Genomic DNA, 18,104 nt, shown 5'->3' on the forward strand with positions numbered 1-18,104 from the left:
TGAAATATTGTGAAAGAAACTAATTAAACATGTAATAGTTATAATGGGCAATTTGATATTTAAGGTCATTTATTTTAGATTTTATTTATACAAACTAAAAGTCATAATTTAATTAAAATAAGTTTTTTTTTGGTAAGTGGTTTGGGAGGAAAAACTTTTTATAATATTTTGCCAAGTGTTCTCTAAGTTTCGCCTTTAGTATAATGTAATTGATTTCGTCTTTTAGCGCATTTGGGCACACCATCCACCTGCTAAATAACGGAGAAACCCCCAAAACACTGCTAGCCAAAAGCCCAAAACAAAACTAAAAGGAGAATGACAAATTGACAACACATTTTGAACAAGGGTAAAATAGGAATTTCATCAGCAAGGGCTATTTTGGAATAACATTGCTACCAATAAATAAATCGCTTGCCATATTGATTTGTTAAAAGGAAAATTTGTCAATTACTGTCATTTTAAAGTTTATATTATGCAAATTGTAGCCATTTTAAAAAAATTTGCAAATTACAACCTAATAGTACTAATAAATTGTAAATTGCAACCTAATTCAATTATTTCATCGATTTACGTTTCAAAAAAATGTTTCGATAAGGTTTTAGGGGCCATTTTAGAACATAAGAAACCAAAATAAGCTCGAAATTGACAAAATATTAACATAAGAGCCTCGTTTTCATGGTAAATAATAGTTGCATGCAAATTGATACATATTTGATACGCAAAACGAGGCCTTTACATTATTTTTTTTTTTGCAAATTCTAAGCTCAAATGATCCCTAAAACCTTAACAGAGTATTTTTTCGACACGCATTGATGAAAAAATATGAATTGGGTTGCAATTTGCAATTTTTTTTAAATGACTGCAATTTACAAAATACAAATTTTAAATTGTTGCAATTGACAAATTTTCCTTGTTATAAACTAAGTGCTCATTTGGTTCACACGAGAATAAACTTGCTTGTTAGTGACCCTAAAGCCCAAAACCTCCAAACTCCTCATCATGGCCGACCACCTACGGGATGAGGCCCATCACGGGCCTCGTCCTCTGATGTGTCTATTTTATACAGTATTTTACCCCCGTCCCTTGGTCATAATTAGTAGTGTTTTTGGCTCTTTAGAGCCACTTTTATTACTAATTGGTGTTTTCTAGTGTTTTCGTAGATTTGGTTGACTTTTGCAGGGATTTATGCTTTTGGAGTATTTTCCCGAGATATTTTGGAGCAATCACGAACATTGGAGAAGCACGACCAGATTCTATAGCCCAGGGCCGGTTAGAGCCATCAAACCGGTGATTAAGGGCTCGGTATAGGTGATACCGGGGCATTTGGACCGAGTATTCAAGACCGGAAGAGGAAACCCAGATTGGCCCGAAGAATTGGAGCCCAATCGTAGTCCAAATAGTGGCCCAAATGAGCCGCCCGGCCAAAGAGGCTGGCGCCCGGAGGCTCGCCCGGCCGGGCGGGAGAAGCTTAGGTTGGCGCCCGGTGACGCGCCCGTCCGGGCGCGAGATTATTATTATGAGCAAAAAGGCGCGCCCGATCGGGCGCGTGTATTTCTTAGGAGACGATTAGCGTCGTTTTAATTTGTTTTAGTTTAGGATTTTGTACGGAGTATAAATACTCCTCCGTAATACGATTTTAACATCCCTTCCTCTCTCTTTTTACTCTTTCTTTACTCTCTTAATTGTTCTCTTAGATTTTCTTTCTCAAAAAACCTTTGTTCTTAATTCTACTCTTAATTCCAGATTTATTTTGGTAACGATTTCTCTTCTCTTAATCTTAGTTATTTACTTTATTCTTTTTATCATGTCTTGCTTTATTGCTTTGATTAGTTTAATTTCTACTATGTGTGAGTAGTTTACTTTCTAGGGTTTGTGGGGATCCATAAATAATATGAAGGGGTAATTTATTGTTGTTAATTATCAATGCTAGATTAATTTCCTATTGATTGAATTAATGCTCTGTGACTAGATTAGGCCTGATCTTTTATGCATGAGTTTAACAATATTGATTCGAGATTCGACAGATGAGAATTAATGTTTAGGTCTAGTTTCAATAGGCAGGTTAATTTATAAATGGTTAATTCGAGATTCGAAAGATGAGATTTAATACCGGTAAATTAATTGTGTGATTATAATACGTAGCGAAAGCCCTTTATAATCTGATTGATGTATGCATTGATGAATGATTATTATATTCTACCCTGGATTATTATTTATTGGTGAACCTATGCCCTAGATCCTTTTATATATTGTTTTCTCCCTATTCTCAATCTTCGTAGTTTAATTTCATTTTCAACTTATATATTGGTTACTTCATAATCTAGAGTATATTAGTTAATTAGGAATAGAAAGACTTGTTTCCCTGTGGAGTTCGACCCTACTTCCCTATCTACTCTAGTTGGAGGACTTAGGAATTACTTTTGATTTGGGGATACGACTTTACCCTGTCATCCTCTAATGCTCGATCTAGACCCTTTGTGTTACCTTATAGTATTCGTCCAATTAGGCTTTGGACTATATTACTATCCCAAAGATCGTTAGTATCTCTAGCTATGATATAACGATGACTCAAATAGAAGAACTTAATTATCTCCATAATTTGATCCATTTATATATCTAGCAATTGCACTTGACGAAGTCTTAAATCCTTCAATCTCCCACTTGCATTGTTTGAGACAAGTGTGCAATATTCAAATTTCTTAAATCAATATGTGTCTATTTTTTAATATGATTCCATCCTGGTATGTCCATTTTATATAGTATTTTACCCCCGTCCCTTGGTCATAATTAGTATTGTTTTTGGCTCTTTAGAGCCACTTTTATTACTAATTGGTGTTTTCTAGTGTTTTCGTAGATTTGGTTGACTTTTGTAGGGATTCGCACTTTTGGAGCATTTTCCCGAGTTATTATGGAGTATCTACGAGCATTGGAGATGCATGACCATCCTTCATAGCCTAGAGCCGGTTAGAGCCATCAAACCGGTGATTAAGGGCTCGGTATATGTGATACTGGAGAATTTGGACCAAGTATTCAAGACCCGAGGAGGAGATCCAGATTGGCCCGAAGAATTGGAGCCCAATCAAAGTCCAAAGAGTAGCACAAGAGTGCCGCCAGGCCAAAGGAGCTCCCGCCCAAAGGCGCGCCCGGCCGGGCGGGGGAAGAAAAGCTGCCGTTCGAACTTGCGCCCGGCCGGGCGCGAGAGACGCACCTGGAAGTAAAAAGGCGGGCCCGATCGGGCGGTGCCTCGCCCGATCGGGCGCGTGTCATTATTAGGAGGGTTTAATCGTCGTTTAAATTTGTTTTAGTTTAGGATTCTTGCTTAATATAAATACTTTTCCGTTAAGCGAGTTTAGTATCTTCTTTTACTCTTTCTTAATTCTTCTCTTAGATTTTCTCTCTCTACTTAGCTTTTAGATTAGTTTCTCTCTCTACAACTTTGTTCTTTACTTAATCCTTAATTCAGATTATTTGGTAACGATTTCTTCTACTTTAATCTCAGTTATTTACTTTAATTCTTTCATCATGTCTTATTTTATTGCTTTGATTAGTTTAGATTTAATTATGCGTGAGTAGTTTCTTTTCTAGGGTTTGTGGGGATCCATAAATAATATGAAGGGGTGATTTATTGTTGTTGATTATCAATGTTAGATTAATTTTCTATTGATTGATTTAATGCTCCGTGACTAGATTAGACCCGATCTTTTATGCATGAGTTTGAAAAAATTGATTCGAGATTCGAGAAATGAGAATTGATGTTTAGGTCTAGTTTCAATAGGCAGGTTAATTTATAAATGGTTAAGTCGAGATTCGAGAGATGAGATTTAATACCGATAGATTAATTCTGTGATTGTAATACGTAGCGAAAGCCCTTTATGATCTGATTAATTGATGCATTGATGTTTGATTATTATGCTTTACCCTGGAATGTTATTTATTGGTGAACCTATGCCCTAGGTCTTTTATTAATTGATTTCCTCTATTTTTATTCTTCCCTACTTTTACTCCTATAGTTTAGTTATCCTTTGATTATAATATATTGATTACTTTATAATTTAGATTGCTTGAATTAATTAGGAATAGAAAGACCATTTTCCCTGTGGATTCGACCCTACTTCCCTATCTGCATTAGTCAGAGGATTTAGGAATTACTTTTGATTAGGTGATACGACTATAGCCTGTCACATCCCATGTCGAGATCATATTAAATTACAAGTCGTTTCTTGATATCTGAGTTAGAATTATAAAACCAAATGATTACTAAGTAATACATTTGAACGAACGAGGCCACGTATTTTATGAATTCTCCCTCTTCAAGTGGTCATGACACATTCCCTAAGTCATTAGGTAGTTTCAATCCAATCTTGTGGAAACCAAGCTAGGCTCCCACTCAACTTTTGACGTAATCAGGAAACATCCTTTATAATCTCCAATTACGGGAAGACGTTTGAATGTACCACAGTTAAATCAATCATTGAATGAAATCAATGTCCCATTCATGTCAAAGGAATCCACTAATATATCCAAAAATTCTATACTTGAACTTCAAAGTAGGTCAATAGTTCGATCATGCATCATTCATGCATACCCATGTGATTAACCAAGCATCTCTATCACTCTATGCCCCTATAACCCATGAAACTGCACTATCCAATCAATCTTACATGGAATACATGCTAGTCCATATATTGAACTCATTTACGTCCAGTTTAACGATTTCGAGCTAGGAACTTTAATAATTTATGAATTTAGTTCACTCTGTGGGGTTTCATTCACCAAGTCATCAACTTGGTGAGCCCATCGAGTTTTAATTATTTTGGAAATTCTATTTAATTTCAAAAACCATAATTAAATAAGACAATTAATATATTTTTGTTTAAACATTATCCTGTAAATTGATGTATTACTCATATAATATGTTTTCTCAAAACATGCACAACTTAAATTACATAATTTGCTAATTCAATCCAAGAATAACCTTAGTATGACTTTCATTCCTTGGCCTATGGAAGGGTTTTTTTTTATTAGTTAAAATAAATGATTAAAATGAACCAATCATATCATGACATGTGTCATGATTTAATCCTAACTAACGGAGTTAACGACCGTTAGTCATTGATGGCACTCGGTGAATTTTTTTTAAAAAATGGAAAATTTGTTAATTACTACCTCAAAAAAGGGGTATTTGTGAATTACTACCCCTAAAAAAAAAGTTGTTAATTACTATTATAAAACTGATGAATTCTATAGATTGCTACCCTTTTCCCTAATCAGCCCCTAATTAGGTGATTAATCTATTAATGATATCATTATCCGGCTAATTTATAATTAGTTGTTTTTAAACCTTAAATAATTAATTAAACCCTAGAACCACCTCCATACCACCATTGCACCACCTCCGGCCACCCACCACCCACTACTGAACCTACCTCCTCCAACTCCCCACCCTAAAACCACCATCTGCCCACCCTAAAACCACCTTCCATTTACGATACCCCCATCCCCTAGCGCGGCGGCCTTGACCCCCTACCCCTCGCCGGAAAACCTTGCACAACCATCCCTAATCTTCCTTTATCCCCTTCCCCCCTAATCACCACCCTAGGGTTTCAATTTTAGGGCTTTAGGGTTTTAATTTTGGAACATTAGGGTGGTGATTAAAGGGGGGAATGGGATGGAGGAGGCTTAGGGAGGGCCTAATAGGGTTCTCTGGCAAGGGGGAGGGGGCTAGGGTCGCCGGTGGGTGGGGAGGAGGGATTGTTGGGGGGTTTAGAGGTGGTGCAATGGGTGGTTTAGAGGTGGGCGGGGCGGGGGTAGGCTGCCAGAGATGGTGGGGATAGAGTAAGGGGGCTTTCGGAGGCGGTGCAATGGTGGTTTAGAGGTGGTGTTAGGGTTTATTTAATTAATCATGCCTTAAAAGTAACTAATTACAAATTAGTCGGATAATGATATCATTAGTAGATTAAATCACCTAATTAGGGACTGATTAGGGAAAAGGGTAGCAATCTATAGAATTCATCAGTTTTAAGGTAGTAATTAACAACATTTTTTTTAGGGGTAGTAATTCATAAAGACCCCTTTTTTGAGGTAGTAATTAACAAATTTTTCTAAAAAAAACTACGTGACATTTGATGAATTTAAGAAAACTTCATAGTATTTGGTAAATTTTTAAAAAACTCAGTAGCATTTGGTGAAATAGCCAGTAAAAAAAAGGGTTTTAATCTTGATCGAGTAAAAAAAACTTTGTTTTTTGATAGGTTTAATTTGCATTGCCAAAATGTTGTACAAGTTTTGTTACTTGTAATTTTTTTTTTGGTAGAATGAAAAGAAACTTTATTTGCAATTCATCAATTACTTATTTGGAATTTTGACTATAATTGATTATTTTGTACATGTGCGTTTGAAGTGTTTTCACAATTCCAGTATATTCTAATAATTTGGTTTGAGATGATAAATCGCCAGTTAAATGGGTTGATCATGGCTACTAAAATCCAACAATTAAGAATTCTTGTAGAGGTGAATTAGGTGGTTATTAGGCAGCTGGGTTGGAGGCTTAATAATTAGTTGGTTGGATTGGGCAAAACATGTTGGCCCGACCTAAAATTAAACTGCTATGTGTGATTGTCTTGTAATTTTCCACATTATGCTCGATTATATTGGTTTGTTCTTTGCCTACCTTCTTCATGTACATCTTATTCTTATGTCATTCTTCTCTCTTTATTCTTCATTAGAACTCTAAGCTAATTGTTCAAACTCAATGTATAATAGCACATCTTTTGATTACCTTGAAACAATATCAAGATTGTTGACACCTGAGAGTCCTATAACAAAGATAATGAGAATGACGAGAAGCAAAACAATTTGAGAAGAGAGAAATCAAGTTGGGGTAACAAAAATAATTAAAATTCAAGTGATTGAAGGAATAAATTTGATTTCATATCTAGTCTATGGAATAAATTTTTTGAATATTTTTAATTCATGAATTTTAATTGCAGATTTCCGCTAAACAATTAAGCTAAGGTTTGTCTGTTGCCACAAGGCACGGTCTAAAAGGCTAAAAGTAATTTTAGAGGTGATATCGAACACAATGGTTGATGGGTTGTTTGTTGCATCAAAATTCGGAAGTGTGGAACACACAATCCTTAAATTAGAGGGTCAAACATCAAATGAGCCATGGACCTATGGTTTATACGAAGATGTCTTAAAATTTGATATCTTTGTTCATGTTTAAAGAAAATCAAAGCAACATTGAGTAACTATCAAATAACAAATTTATACTACCTCTTTTTTTCAAGTGCCCCATTAATAAATGACAACAGCTAACGAACGTCCCGGGGGCGTTGGATAAGCTAGCTAAAAGTAGAAAGATTAAATTAAAATTAGCATTAATTACACCGATTGACGCGTGATTTTGTCATGCTTTCCTAAATTAATACCACTATATGTAATATTTAAGATGTTTATCCAACGCCCCGGGGGTGCTCGTTAGTAAGATCCTTAATAAATTTGGCACTATTCATTTGATCTAATTTGATCAATATTTATGATTTATACCTAAGAACATGATTATGAAAATGAATAGATTATTAATATTCAATTGTTATGATATAATTGATCAAAGTTTTGCATCAACATGCGTGTCATATCACTATGAGATAACTAATAAAAAATAGAGGGAGTAGGGATGACAATGAGGTGGATCGGATAGTGAGGATGATACCTCCATAGTCTACACTGATAGCCGTTTAAAAATCTTATAACCATATCCGCCCCACCACCCATGACGGGTACAATTTCCACTGTTCATAAGTAAAACCGTTAACGGGTTTTGCCCATTTTTGCCTTAAAATATGCAAATTTTACCCTAGGCTATAATTTGTGTTGCAAAATCAGAAAACGAAAAAGCTGTGATTTCAAATCTCCTTTTCTACAGCGTCATCTCGTTTCCTGTTTCCTGCTACTCTTCTTTGAGAACCTCAATCAAAGCTTAACTTTACTGTAGCATCAATTACTATGGCAATGTAGAGGGAGAAAGATGGTAGAAGGCTCGGCATCTTCGGCAGACGGGTCCAAGTACAAGGAGTACTTGGCGGGCTTGATCGCCGGCGTCGCCACCGTCATCATCGGCCACCCCTTTGACACTGTCAAGGTCCATTCTTTATTCTTCTTCTACTTCTTGTTTTGCATTCCTCAATTTTATTGAATTTTACCAATTTCCCACCAAATTTATACAATTTTGGCACTATACCCATGTTTTTGTTTCTTTAAATTTCTTGGGGATGTCATAGATTGTTGAGCTCATTGATAATGTGGTGTATTAATTGTTAACCGAGCAAATTGTAAATACATGAGCTTAAATATTGCTGATAATTCTCTGAGTGCTAATGATGGGCAAACTTGGAATCTTTGATGTTGGAATGAGTTCATGAGTTGGGGGTTTGTTAATGGAAGATTAATTTTCTTGTGATTTGAGTTTAAGTGCCGGGGTTTTGTTTCGGATGTATGTTACCATTGTTGGTTCTATACAATGTTATTAAGTTTGAGCATAATTTGGCGGCCATGTCTGGTAGACAACTTCTTGATAATGTATGGTATAAAAGTTTGTACTCGTTTCATGCTCATCTTAGAGTGCTTGTATTGGTTAGAAGGAGAAGCTTGCTTTTCATCAGAATGCTTAATCTTTAAAGCATTGCAATAGATGTAGACTTGCACTTGGAGAAAATTTAGACAAGAGCAAAGAAATTGTAATTCATGTCTATAGTGTGCTAGGCTGCTTGTAACTTTTGCGTTTTAGGTTATCCCGCAATATATCATGTTTTGGAAGAGTTAGTGTCTATGTCATTTTATTCTTCTTGTATGAGGAATACTTAATTATTCTTGGTAACAAAAACTTCACGGCATTTACAATAAAATTCCTTCTACTATATATTTTGAGTCCAATTATTTTAAACAAAACAATTGGTTAAATTCATACTAGAGCTTATCAACAATAATTATAGGGCATCCTACAGTACCATTATCACATATCATTTTTCATGATTGCATTTTTAAACAAGGTTAGATATTTGAGAAGCGTTGGGATTAAGATTTCTCAATGATACCCTTCAATTTAGGTGATTATTATTTATCAACCTAATACTTGGAAAATAATTGATGTAAAAGATCACACAATGTATGTGTGTTAGGACAATTATTCCGAGTAGCATAAGTTAGCTTGACATCTGTAATGTCAGGATCCCAGCCTTTTTCTTCTATCTTGAATAACTATCATGTTAGTTAATGGCCTAAGTTAAGCATATTTATTTTTGGGACACTAAATATTAATTTATCATATTAATGCTCACTACTTCTAGCTGTGAATGAACCAAAGAATGAAAATCATTTTTGGTAAATATGATTTGTACTGCTCAGATTCTTTCATCTGATTCAAAAAACCTATATGTGATCTTTAGATACTGAAATACACTTGGCACTAGCATGCAGCCATGGACTTGATTATACCAATACAGATTGACTTTGTAGAATTGGTAGAATTATTCCAAGTATTTTAGCAAATTTATTCTCAATCTTCTTAGTTTTGAGGCTGAGAGCCTTGAGATGCAGTTTAAAAACAAATATAGATTTTCACTTGGTTGAATCTGGAATCACTGTTTAAGATCTTACCATTAACGAAGTATTTTTTAACATCCATGAAATGGACTATAGTACACGAAGGAGATTTAATCCTATAAGCTATCTTATTATGTTTAAGTAGATGCTTTCTTTGCAGGCCTGGCTCATGTGTGGTATTTTCTTGCTGACAGGTGAAGTTACAAAAACACAATACTGAATTACATGGTGTCAAGTATAGAAATGGATTGCATTGTGCTGCTAGGATATTGCAGAATGAAGGGGTATGGATCTCTGTTCCCCAGCTTTAAGGTTAGGAATCCCATGTTTTAAGAAGGCTAAGCAATCATAATATTCATCATGGCTCTTGATTAAATTTTTAGAAAAATTAACCAGATTAACCCCGACTTAAAGGGTCTATTATACTAGAACCATCCAAAACTGAAAAATTAGTTATAAACCATGACATGATGTATCAAAATTCACGTATCTGTTTTAATACTGAAGTTTTTATCCTCCAATTTTTCTCTAAAGCTAGGCTCCACACTGGCCTGCTCAAATTTTCTGTACTTTTTTTTTTTTTTTTTAACTCTCCTCCATTTACTAACGTCGAATTTACTCTGGGATGAGAGAAGTATTATGCAACATTTCCACTTCTGAATCTGAGCTGCATTTTAAGAAGTTTAGCTAAGTTTATGTGCTTACTTTGTGAATTAGCTGGAACACGCTTTTATCTGACCATCTCATATACTGTTTCATATGTAAGAGTCTCTTAAGACATTTGGGTGCATGAGGTAACAATGTTCAGTGGCTGAAAGCTTGCACGAGGTGTAGGCCAATTTTGTTACTTTTTTGGAAAAGGATTTTTCAGAGTGTTCAGAGGAAGAGCATATAGATATTCTTTTTGAGAAAAATGTTTCAGATAAACTACATATTAATTACTATTTCAAAATGATTTTTCTTTTCTAGCTACTTTATGCATTCATACATCACTTCATAACAGGCGAGACCAAGGCAAAATCTATCTCTTGTGTACTGTGTGGTACAAGGTCATAAATTTTTAAAATGGTAAAAAGTGAATAAATATGCATGAATTATTCATTCGAAATATCTATGACTATAATCAATCTATCAACTGTAATGAACTATGGAATAAATTTGACAATAGACTACAATGTGACTGACCTATTTAGAAACCGAACCGAACCACTCCTAATTTGGACATGACCTGAACTGTTTTCACTTGAACCATATTTAATTCAAACAACCCGTTTGCCACTACTACTTTCTAGTAGAGAAATGATGCAACTTATTGGAACTATTTAGATGATTCAAATCTTAAAAAATTAAAAAATAAAAAATAAAAAAGAGTTTTACTTGCCAAATCTATGTTGGTTTTCAGTAGATTGATCAGTTAGGAATAATCTTAATAAATTTTCAGTGTCAGGATGCTGGTGGTGATTGCTGATCTCTCAGTCCTTAACTCTATTTTAAGAAACAGTCTACAATAGTTAAGGTTACACACCACATTCTCTTATTCCAATAGCTTACTTTAGCGTTGGCATACAAATTTCTTCTGCATAGCATTTCTATTCTGTCTATGTAGCTGTGCTGCTGATTGGAACTTGGAAGAAGCAGCTACTGTGATTAGTCGCGGATGAAATTTTTGCATATGGGCCCAGATCTTTGAGCATTAGACAACTAGCTAGCTAAATGATATTAATAAACATAAATAAATCAAATTTTGTCTTAACTCCCAATTACTATCATATTCTGGGGGACGGAACTAGGATTTTGAAAGTTGGATGTAGTAATTTATTGTGTAATCAATCCATCTTCATGTGAATTAATCGCAACATTACTGATAGATTCAATTCCCATACCAGTATATTACCCGTATAAAGGTGGTGCTAAAATTTTTCAAAAGATAGCTTGAGCTCAATTGGTTTTTGTTTTCTTAAGTGAATATAATCGTAATTCAAACCAAAGTCATACCAAATACTAAAATTTGAGAGTAATTGTGTTTCGTGCAAGTACTAAAAATATGGTGAAGAGATTATAGAAATGCCCAAAAATAATCGATAATGTTTTAAATATTCTAAATTAAAAAGGAAATTATAAGATTTGAACACAAGCTTAGTAAACATAGCACTAGAACCATCCACCACTTTCACCTGCAACTCTACATTCATTTGGATTGATAGAGGTTCTAAATTTAAATTTATAACAAGTATTTTATTCTTTCTCAAAAACACGAAAGAAAAAAGTTTGGCACTATTGGCACAGTTTGATCCCGCACACTTATAAGAGTATTAAACTCCTGCACATTGGTTTTACAGTTTAGACCATTGAACTGAATCCATACACATTCAATCATTGTATGTGTGATTGTTAATATCAGGTGTTTTTTTCTTTTTTCTCCCGAATTACAGATTTTTCCCAAAATCCAGTATGGGTTTAGTTGAACCCACTGAACCCATACTGGATCTGCCACTGACTGTGATTGCTTGTCTCTTTTGCCACAGTATGCGATTAGTGTATGCAATGTCCCTTTTTTTTTTTTTTTTTTTTTTTTTTTTTTTTTTTTTGTTTTTTACTAGTTTGTCGTGTTCATTTCAATAGGTTAGGGGTCTTTATCGAGGTGCTACCTCCTCTTTTATAGGGATGGGTTTTGAAAGTTCACTTCTGTTTGGCATATACTCGCAAACAAAGCAATCTCTCCAGGTAAAAATTCTTTCTCTGCAGCTCACAAAAATCACATTTCTTTTCCATCAGAGATCTATTTCCAAAATTTATAGACATGAAATGTATTGTTGCTGTATGGAATCTGCTCCATATGGACTAAATGTGAATTTTTCCCTCAATGGTGATGGTTTGTCTGTAATGGTTTAAGGGCAAGCTGCAAAGTTCTGGACCTGATTCCCTAGTCATTATTCCATCAGCTGCCTATTCTGGGGCTATAATCAGCTTTGTACTCTGTCCTACGGAGCTAGTGAAGGTAAGGAAATATGCTGTTTTTGAATATATTGCTCTAGGCTCTTCCAAGTTGACTCTGAGCTTCTCCAGTGTAGGATGCAAATTCAAGGAACTGATTCTTTGATTCCCAAGGGTAGCACATATACCGGTCCTGTTGATTGTGCCCTTAAGACTATAAGAACTGACGGGGTGAGGAATCTCTTTTGCCATGTATGAGGTACATGAAAAGACCGACTGGTTATTGAAGAGCTGATGTCTTAGATGTGCAGGTAACAGGCATTTTCCGTGGAGGGACGGCAACATTTCTAAGAGAATCTTTGGGGAATGCTGTTTTCTTTAGTGTTTATGAGAATGTCCGGCATTCTATGCACTTGAAACTCAAAGATTGTTCTGGAGAATATAAAGGCTTGGCTGAGATAGGGGTTGGGATCATCAGTGGCGGCCTAGGTGGTGTTGCTGTAAGTGTAGATAGTTCACAGGATTAAATCCTTTTATTTTTGTTTTTTTTAAATTCTCTGCCATTCATTTTACTTCATTTCCTGAACTGTTCTTTTGGCTGAAAATTTTCAGTTTTGGTCTGCTGTTTTGCCCCTGGATATGGCAAAAACCATGATTCAGACCAACCCAGATCCAAACTACTCAAGAAATCCTTTTCAAGTGTTGAAGCTGGTATAAATTCTCTCTCTTTGATTTTTCTTTTTTTTTTTGCATGAAAGCAAGTTCAGTTTGGACTAGCAGAAACTCTGTGTGTTACTTGGTGGTTCAGCTAACATACTGTATATCTGTAGGTTTACAAACAAGCTGGGCTAAGAGGGTGCTATGCTGGCTTGGGTCCAACTATAGCGCGGGCATTCCCAGCCAATGCGGCAGCAATTGTCACCTGGGAATTTGCCATGAAAATTTTAGGCATCAGACATGAGTAATCTTTCTACAGATATTCATTTGCAGTGAACGGAAGCAGTGTGATTTGATGGGAGGTCTGGAGTAAGGCGCATTGAATTGTTTGCCATAAAATTCAAGTATCCATGGTCTTTGAACTCTTTAAGGGCTTACTTTGTGCTTGTTTGGCTCACACGAGAAAAAATTCCATGGGAATTTATACTTCCAAGAGAAATTACTTCCCTTCTGCAATACCTAGGCAATGACATGTTTGGTTGGACTAAAGGAATTCCTCGTACCCGTGAATTTCTATCGACCAAGGGGGTTTAGGTAATTAATCACCCATGTTTTGTGGGAAGCCAAATTTCATATTTTTAGTACTAACCAAACATGTGAAATAACTACCCTAAACTGTTTACATAAATTTCTACTTCCCCATTTTTTTTTTTGGTTAACCAAACAAGCACTTGGCGATTACTCGTAGGCAATAGGCAATTTGAAAAGCATTTTGATTACCTGATGAAGTATTGTTTGATTTGGGATAATTCTGAATCATTCTAGAGTGTACTTTGTATTCCATCCATAGTATTTTGTTATAAATTCTGATACTCTCTGTTTTAATTTAGTAATTAGTCTTATTTTTAGCAAATATATTGCCTCAATGACTCAATCTAAACATTTTTTTTTGATTAATTACTCCATATTTAATTTGTTTACTTGATTTTATTGGAAAACGCTGTCAAAGGCCAGAATATAGGAGCTTATCAGTACAGCAACCTTAGGGGAGGAGCTACCTTATAGACAACCTGAAATAACAGATTACAATTACCAAACTTACAAGGGAGCAGCTATAAATCAATGAAAGTGAAGCATAACTTCCTTCTGGACTTTGCGAGCCAGTTATTCTGGTCTCATTACAACAGCTTTTCATACTGCTTAGTTCCTCTTCCCCTGCGTGGTTCTGCAGCTTACTATGACCGTTGCAACTTGCAAGCAACGCGCCACTGCATTCCTTTTTAAACAACACTTTTCAACTGGAAAGATATCCACCTATCAAACCTCATAGTCTCAGACCCTCTGTAGCTGAGTATCAATCCAACCATTGATGTGCAAAAGACATACGCAACGTGCAGCTTGGCTTTAGCATATATCGGAACTTCTGTAAAAACGACAAGCAGCAGCTGAATTGGAGTTCACTGTTCAGAGGAAGCCAACCTATGCCACAGACCCAAGCAGCCAAGCGCACCATATCACCTAACTTGGGTCTTAAAGAAAGTAAGAAACTGGTTACCATGCTTCATTATGTAGCCTTTGACATCAGGGCTAGAGTCAACAATGGTCTGGCTTGCTTGCCTGATAGTGTCCGACTTAAAAAAGTACAGGTTTAAACAGCCTAAAAAATATTTCGACAAAAGTCCGAGTCCGGTCTGAAAAAAGCCGAGTAATGGTTTGGATAGCACGGTATTTTATACTAGGTCCGATCTATGATCGGCCGGAATTTGATTAGTCTTGGACAATGCAACCGGGTGCTAAATAATCTTGGAAAAATTTAACTAGCTTATATATGACCCAAATAAGCCCAAACCATTTTATAAGCTTCAATACTGCTGGCTCAAATTGTTTTAAACTGTGACGAATCAATTGATCTAATCAACCCTTGTGTCACCAACTGCCCTCTAGAGAGGGGAACAACTTCTCACTGCAAAACTCGGATTAGGTATTGAGAAAGTCCTAATACATCATCGTTACACACAAGCAAATACAAAACAATGACAATTTTGTAATAATGACGTTTTGAAAGTAACTTTAAGAGGTAATATAGTATTATTGAACATTTTCAGCAGTACTATATATTATTATTATTATCATTATTATTATTATTATTATTATTATTATTATTATTATTAGTTTGTGTCCGTGCGATGCCCGGGTTGTTTTATTGAAGTTTAAGATATATTTTTAATTTGTATGTCAAATTTTAATATATATCATTAATACAAAATTAGTTAGGAATTGATATGTTTTTGTGACGATTTAAACTTGTAGACATGTAATGACTAATAATAATAATATTGGTGAAAAATATTTCTTGACCCGTAACCTGAAATAATGACCCTGTCTGAAATGACTGGTGACCCGACCTAATTGACAGGTCTACACATAGTAATAAAATTATATTAGATTGTGAAGTGTATTATTTTAATTGATTAGAATATATTATAAACAATGGATGTGGTACATTTTGAACTAATTCCTTCGCTCCAGAAAAATATTACGATACAAAAAATAAATTTATATGATAACTAGTTTTGTGTCCCGTGCGATGCCCGGGTTGTTTATTGAATTATAAAATAAATTTTTAATCTTTATACGATTTGCTAGATTGTGAAGTATATTGTTTTAACCGATTAGTATATATTATAAATGCATGTTTTACGCTTTGAACTGTTTGCTTTGCCCAAAAACATATTATGATACAAAAAATAATTTATTAATTTTTAAGAATTATAATCTAATAATTTTTTTAATAAAATTATAATTGAATTTGTACATTTGAAATAATGGTATTTTATCGAAAATAAAACTAATTTTATCCTAAAATTTTATCCAAATAGAATTCTAAATTAAATTTTTTTATTTATCTTATGAGGTCTATTTAAATCTATCCAACGTGGCGCGACATTTGGCAAAAAGTTAGAACGCCAAGTGTCACAGCCTCGTGACCTGGCTAAAAGTTTAGCTTCATATATTAAACTAATTTTATCATAAAATTCTATCCAAATAAAATTCTAAATTAACTTTTTTATTTATCTTATGAGGTCTATTTAAATCTATCCAACGTGGCGCGACACTTGGCGAAAAGTTAGAACGTCAAGTGTCGCAGGCTCGTGACCTGTCTAAAAGTTTAGCTTTATATATTAGTTATATGATTTATGAGAGTTATAATCTAATTATTTTTTGAATAAAATTATAATTCAATTTATGTACATGAAATATTGGTATTTTATCAAAAATATAACTCTAAATTAACAAATTTATCCTCAAATAGATAATACTCTAGATTATGAAGTAACCAATATCTATATTTGAATAAGAAACTAAACTACTAAGATTGAGAATAGGAAGAAAACAATATATAAAAGGCTCTAGGGCATAGGTTCACCAATAAATAATACTCCAGGGTAAAACATAGTAATCAATCATTGACATTGCATAAATAACATGATTAACAGGCTCTCGCAATTTATTAATCAACATAGATCTAACAGGCTCTCGCAATTTACTAGATCTAAATTCTTATTGAAAATAGCCTTTAATATCAAATCAACATCTGCTCAATTCATCAATTCAATATTGCTATACTTTTACAAGCCGCAATTGTAAAACGTTAAAACAATTCAATAAGAAATTATCATGCAATATTAATAATCAATAATAGTCAATCATCAATGCATCAATTAACCAGATTGTAAAGGGCTTTCGCTACGTATTACAATCACATAATTAATTTACCGGTATTAAATCTCATCTCTCGAATCTCGACTTAACCATTTATAAATTAACCTGCCTATTGAAACTAGACCTAAACATCAATTCTCATCTGTCGAATCTCGAATCAATATTGTTAAACTCATGCATAAAAGATCTGCGCAAATCTAGTCACAGAGCATTAAATCAATCAATAGGAAATTAATCTAGCATTGACAATCAACAACAATAAATTACCCCTTCATATTATTTATGGATCTCCATAACCCTAGAAAGAAAACTACTCACACATAGTAAAAACTAAACTAATCAAAGCAATAAAACAAGTCATGATGGAAGGAGTAAAATAAATAACTAAGATTAAGAGAAGAGAAATCGTTACCAAACTAATCTGTATTAATGGAAATAATCAAGAACAAGGTTTGAGAGAAAAGTTAAGAGAGAGAAAAATCCTAAGTAGAGAGAGAAAGTCTAAGAAAGAAGATAATCCAAATTCCGTACAAAACTCGTATATAAACGTTTCCTAAAACAAAATTAAAACTAAACTAATCAGGCTATATAAAAACACGCGCCCGATCGGGCGAAGGGCCGCCCGATCGGGCCCGCCTTTTTCTTCGCGTTCCTCCTCCGCAGCATCGCCCGATCGTGCTAGACGCTCGCACGATCGGGCGCTCTATGAGCCACGCACAGCACCAACAGCGCCGCGCCCGATTGTGCTAGAGGTTTCCCGATCGGGCCCTTGCTTCACTTTGAGGCTCGGACTTCGATTGGGCTTGATTTCTCGGCCCAACCCGGATTTCCTCTTCGGGTCTTGAATACTCGGTCCAAAGCCTCGGGATTCCAATTACCGAGCCCTTAATCATCGGCTCTCACCGATCCTGGGCTTCAAAAGTGGTCGTGTCCTTCTAGCTTCCGTAGTTGATCCATAAAGCCTGGGAAAATGCTCCAAGAGTGCACTTTCCTGTAAAATACAACTAAAACTACGAAAACACTAGAAAACAAAAATTAGTAATAAAAGTGGCCCGAAAGAGCCAAAAACACTACTAGTTACGACCAAGGGACGGGGGTAAAATACTATATAAAATAGACACATCAAACTCCCCCAAGCCAAACCTTTGCTTGTCCCTAAGCAAAGATCTCATTAATGAATCAATAAA

General features: G+C 34.9%; 1 protein-coding gene across 2 annotated transcripts; it reads left to right on the forward strand.

Moving 5' to 3' along the window:
• Positions 1 to 7,890: 7,890 nt before the first annotated feature.
• On the forward strand, positions 7,891 to 14,098 carry LOC145635204 (mitochondrial arginine transporter BAC1-like). 2 transcript variants are annotated; one of them, XM_081686491.1, is made up of 8 exons: positions 7,891 to 8,143; positions 9,798 to 9,887; positions 12,226 to 12,327; positions 12,497 to 12,601; positions 12,670 to 12,768; positions 12,849 to 13,037; positions 13,150 to 13,248; positions 13,368 to 14,098. In XM_081686491.1, exons 1-8 carry the CDS (start codon positions 8,030 to 8,032, stop codon positions 13,500 to 13,502), a joined length of 933 nt encoding a protein of 310 aa, XP_081542617.1. In that variant the 5' UTR covers positions 7,891 to 8,029; the 3' UTR covers positions 13,503 to 14,098. The 2 variants fall into 2 exon arrangements, with proteins under 2 accessions (XP_081542617.1, XP_081542618.1); XM_081686492.1 differs by lacking the exon at positions 7,891 to 8,143 and having other exon boundaries at positions 9,871 to 9,915.
• The last annotated feature ends 4,006 nt before the right edge of the window (positions 14,099 to 18,104 follow it).

Source organism: Chenopodium album, chromosome 6, assembly GCF_948465745.1.
Source record: "Chenopodium album chromosome 6, dcCheAlbu1.1, whole genome shotgun sequence".
Classification (NCBI taxonomy): domain Eukaryota; kingdom Viridiplantae; phylum Streptophyta; class Magnoliopsida; order Caryophyllales; family Amaranthaceae; genus Chenopodium; species Chenopodium album.